The 4918-nt window shown below is 38.0% G+C and overlaps 1 protein-coding gene across 1 annotated transcript in view; it reads right to left on the minus strand.

Moving 5' to 3' along the window:
- Positions 1 to 1005: 1005 nt before the first annotated feature.
- Positions 1006 to 4918, minus strand: part of GTF3C6 (general transcription factor IIIC subunit 6) — a gene marked incomplete in the record, with an annotated part of 19295 nt that continues 15382 nt past the window's right edge. Inside the window, 3 exon segments of the mRNA XM_034765864.1 lie at positions 1006 to 1693; positions 4315 to 4428; positions 4552 to 4596. Coding sequence (XP_034621755.1) covers positions 1389 to 1693; positions 4315 to 4428; positions 4552 to 4596 — 464 coding nt within the window.

Consider the following 4918-nt stretch of genomic DNA (forward strand, 5'->3'; position numbering starts at 1 on the left):
TCATATTCTACATAACATTTAGAAATGTAAAAATCTGTTTTGTGCTGTTACTTTAAACACTGAAAACGACGGAAAGGTGAGCACAATGGGCTAGTGGAGAACAGAGGACACCACAAATGCCACATTGCTTCACTTTATTCCACAACAGTTTTCCATAGAGAACACACACTAATTTAGAGAAAAAACACTGTCAATGTGAAAGTCACATTTTTGTTTGAAAATGTTGTACTTATTATAGTTAAAAACATCTAAGATTATTATGACTGTCTGAAACAAGCTGGCAAAACAATGCAAGGTTTACTTTGTACATAACATGCTATGAAATGTCAGTTTCACTATTTACCCCAAACAAACAGTATGCAAGGGAGAAACTGATTATAATGGTTAGTCAAATAGGGGAGCAAAAAAAAAAAAAATCCTGAAAGTGTTTTTAAAGGAATTATTTCAAAAATATTCAGAACATGGTTTAAAGTTGTTCTTTTTTAATTTTCAACTTGAAAGTTTTGAAACTAACTAGTGTCCCTTTAGCAACATTATATATAAAGTCAAGTCTATATCAATGAATGACAGGTGCAAGCTGGACAAAACAGGGTTAAGCGAGGTTCTCGTAAACTCAATGAGATGTTACAATAAAATTAAGTAAAGAATAAGTTTTGCCTTTTGTTGACAGAACAAAATTAAACCCCTGGATCACTCACAGACTTCAACTGCTGATTGAAACGTTCTGACCAGAAGTGGTCTCCTATTGGGGACCATATGGAGTGAAGGGAGGAAAGAAACAGGCTACCAAAAACAACTCAGATGTGTTTCGTATGGTGCCTACCAATCTTACCAAATAGGTCACTTGTATAGCATTTCCTGAGAGGAATGTCCACATGGGTAAGGGTGACCAGATAGCAAGTATGAAAATCGGGACAGAGGATGGGGGTAATAGGAGCCTATATAAGAAAAAGCCCCAAATATCAGGACATCTGGTCACCCTAGTAATGACATGAAATCCCAAGCTGAAATTATAACTGAAAATGTCAAGGCTTTATTTTGCAACAGATATCTTACAAAGAAAATATTTACTTTTACTGATATTTATGGATGTGCAATGCATCAGAGTTTTTTTATGGTGTCTCCTTCTCATTTAGTCATTTGTTCCTGGTCTTCAACTCAGAGGTAAAGATGCTAGCTTGAAATGCATGTATATTTAACACAGAGACAGATACTATAATCATCACGTTCAAGACCTTAAAATGGCTTCCAAATTTGTGGGTGCAGTTTTGCACTCACTATTAATTACTCACATAAAGTGGAGGTCAGGTTGAGGTGACTTTAAAAATTTGGTTCATAGTATTAACTAACTCCATTAATCCTCACTTCTGGACGCTACAGACTTGACATCACCTAGGAGCATCATCTAAGGTAATGTCCTGGGCACTTCCTCTAGGAGAGTTCTCTGCTTCAGAGGCAGGGCTATCAATGAGAGGGATAGAGTCATCCATTTCCATGCTATTTTGCATCTTCAGTTCGTAATTTAGGTCAGAGTTCCCTTTGTCATTGACCTCTCCCTCCAACTCATCTGCCAATTTGTCCTGGGCCTGAGTTGCCTCCTCAGAATCTTCCTTTTGGTGCAGAAAACTACAAATCGTATTAGGTCTGCTGTATGAGAAATCTTTGTCTTTAATCTGTAACCACTCCACACCACCTGGTCAGAAAAAAAAGATAAACTAGTGAAACGGGGAGGAGAGATTTTAACAGCAAGACGATATATTTTCTTAGTTTCATGAGTTTATTGTTTTAGCCTTAAAAAATAACTAGAAATATGCAACAAAGGTAATGTTATGTTTGAGGAAAACCATCATTACGTCTGAGGTGGTGTTTGCCGTAAGCTTCTGCTACAAAAAGACTTGAGGAAAGGGAACTGCCTGTGACCCATTTTCCAAACTGGAGACAGTAAAATCCCTCCCAAATGTCCTTACTTCCTTCTGCTGCATAAGACAGACCTGTTTTCACTATGATCCTCATGTGCTGAAGTGAGGAGAAAAATTCTTAGTTAAGACAAATAGCAGCTTAATTTCACTGTCCTGAAGCAATACAGCATAAAACTCTGCGGGGTAGAAGGTTTGTTTGCTTGCTTATGTCTCCAATATAACATTTTTTCTAAGAACTGAGAGAGGGTCTTCAGAATCCCCATCATATAGATGATTTCTAATTAGCCATTTTCATTTGCTTTGCACTTGAGAGCTACATATCAGAACTATTGTTCTTCTAGCTGAGCAGTGCCCCCAACAAACCCTTAGCTCCACTGCTTCTTCACATCAGCCAGTGTTTCCTATTAGATGACTCAACACCTGTCCACCTCCAGCACACCAACTACTACTGCCGACTCCTAAGTATTTTCAACCTACAAAGGTACCAAGAATCGAGATGTGGTCTCCCATGTGCTGTGTAAAATGTAACTATTGCACCACCAGCTAAGCCCATTACATTTTTAAAATTTGGTAATATATGAATTTTTATGGTACCTATTGCTGTCACAAATGGGGCCACTCAATTACAGTACACTCCAAGAGATTACAACCAATAATACATCAAAGCAATGAGGGCTGCTTAATGGGGATGGTATTTCCCCCTTAATGGGGATGCCTTCTGTTGATTTACTGGCATTTGAGTTTTGTGTGTCTCTCTCATGCTGGTTCTGTTTGTTCATCTAACAGCTTTCCATTCTTCCACAGCAGTGATACAAAAAAAAAAAAAAAAAAAAAAAATGGTACAAAGTTGTAAAGGTCAACATTTCCTTGCCTAATCCAAAAGAAGAATGACTGGGATGGGAATAACATCTTTCAAGAATGTAGATCTTTATTTTTGGGCTGAGTCCCACCATACATTCAGGAGTTGAGGCCACTAGTTTTTGTGGTTGTTGAAGGTTCCCTGAAAGTTAGAGCTGTGTCTTGGTTAACTATGTCTAAGTGTGTCTGGGATAACTAAAAACTATTATTTAATAGGATAATCCTTTTCCAATTCCTATTTATCTTAGAATCAGTGCATTTATATGATGACAGAAAATCCCACTTGCATTATAAATACTGGGAGGGGGAAATCCTTTTCATCCAAAGGTTGGTTTTCCAATTATTTATAATACCAGCGAAATAGTGGATCACACAGACATTAGTTTACCATTCTTCAGTATTTATTTTGTACTGTGCCAACACTGTTGCATCTAGGTGCCAAACAGCACCTATGCAAGTTCCAAAACTGTTTCCATATGATTCAAGATGCTGAGAATATATTTTATTGATGCAGAATGAAGACTATCATGTTAATTTAAGTTTAGAATATCAAATAACTTGATGGAACATGGCACCTGAGAACGTCTAAGAATGACTACTAATGAAAAGCGGTACAGCAGGTCTGTAGACCAGTTTATTAAAAACAAGTACTGTACTGCAAATACAGATTACTAATGGAACTGGTATTTCTTCCCTCATGTAAGTATGCTCTTCAGAAGTCACACCATCTCAATATACAGTAATCAAAATGTGTCAAGTGGCAAATGTATGAGTATTGAGTGTTTGTCATGTGCAAACATTGAATTGCTTGTGAGGAAGCTTGAGAGTTCAATTAGAACATTTCCTACAGTGGCATTGTTTTAATTAAGCAACTATATTACACTAACTTTTAAAATGAATGATTTCTTAATAAATCAATAGGTAGTATTAGGTGGGGAGAGGAAATGTTACATCTTATGGGTAAAAGTCATCCCATCTGTGATCAAATCGTCACATCTAGATCGCTCACAAGATGACTTTTAATTACCATAAAATGTAATCTTCCAGCTGAATATGTATAAATTTAGCATAAAATGGCTCTTTATTCCTAACCCTGTGAATGAGCAAAATAGCAGGAACAACTGGGATTAAGAAATTGCTAGGAGCAGTATTACTGTAAATATCTTAATACAGAAACAGCATTGACTTCCGGCCTAAAGATAAAAGGCAAAATTTAATCATGTTGTGAAATGGTACAACACCATTGAAGCAAGTGCACCAGAACTTAATTTGCCTACAGAATGCATATCAAAATGGAAAGTAGTATGGCCAAAATCACAGGAAGCTTTACAAATAGCTATAATTTATTTTTAGTTCAGTTAATTTGTTTATATATCATTTGCTGTTTAAGAACAGAAAGCTTGTATCCTTTAATTCCGTGGATGTTTACTGGCACTAAATTGTCAAACTAATTTCTGTCTTCAGCCTCGTATCAAGGATAAGGTTTAGTCCTAGCATGACCTCACATGTTCCCACGTATAAGACCAGGTGCACTAACCTACACTCTCTTCTCCTTCCTTCTTTTCAGTCAGAAGCGTCCGTGTCATGTTCAGCTTCTTCACCGTGTGGCACTTATATTTCAGCTGTAGTTTTTGGTTTCCTTCAGCATCCACTATAAATAAAAAGTAATTGATTCATTTTAGTGAACATCCACATCATCTGAAGCATGAAAATTATCTGAACCTTACAGCTTCAGCTCAGATACAAACCAGAACATACAAGATGTATCATTTACCATGCTCTGCATTTTCTTCAAACACCACACAGGTTCCAAGGGTATCTATGGAGAACAAAGGACATTTAGCTGAGAAATAACAGAGGTTATTTGCCAAGGGCCCAGTACTTCAAAAAGCTGAGTGCTCTCCACCTCCACTGAAGTCAATGGAAGTTGAGGATGATCAGTATCTGTCATCAGGGCCGGCTCTAGGATTTTTGCCGCCCAAAGCAAAAACAATTTTGGCCGCCCCCCCGCTTATTTAATTACCCCATCCCCGGCCCCGCCTCAACTCCGCCCCTTCCCCAAATCCCCAGCCCTGCCTCTTCCCCCCAGGCTCTCAAGCCTAGGAGGGAGGGAGGGGGAGCAGCAGCGCACGAAACAGCTG

The sequence above is a fragment of the Trachemys scripta genome, chromosome 3 (assembly GCF_013100865.1).
Source record: "Trachemys scripta elegans isolate TJP31775 chromosome 3, CAS_Tse_1.0, whole genome shotgun sequence".
NCBI lineage: Eukaryota > Metazoa > Chordata > Testudines > Emydidae > Trachemys > Trachemys scripta.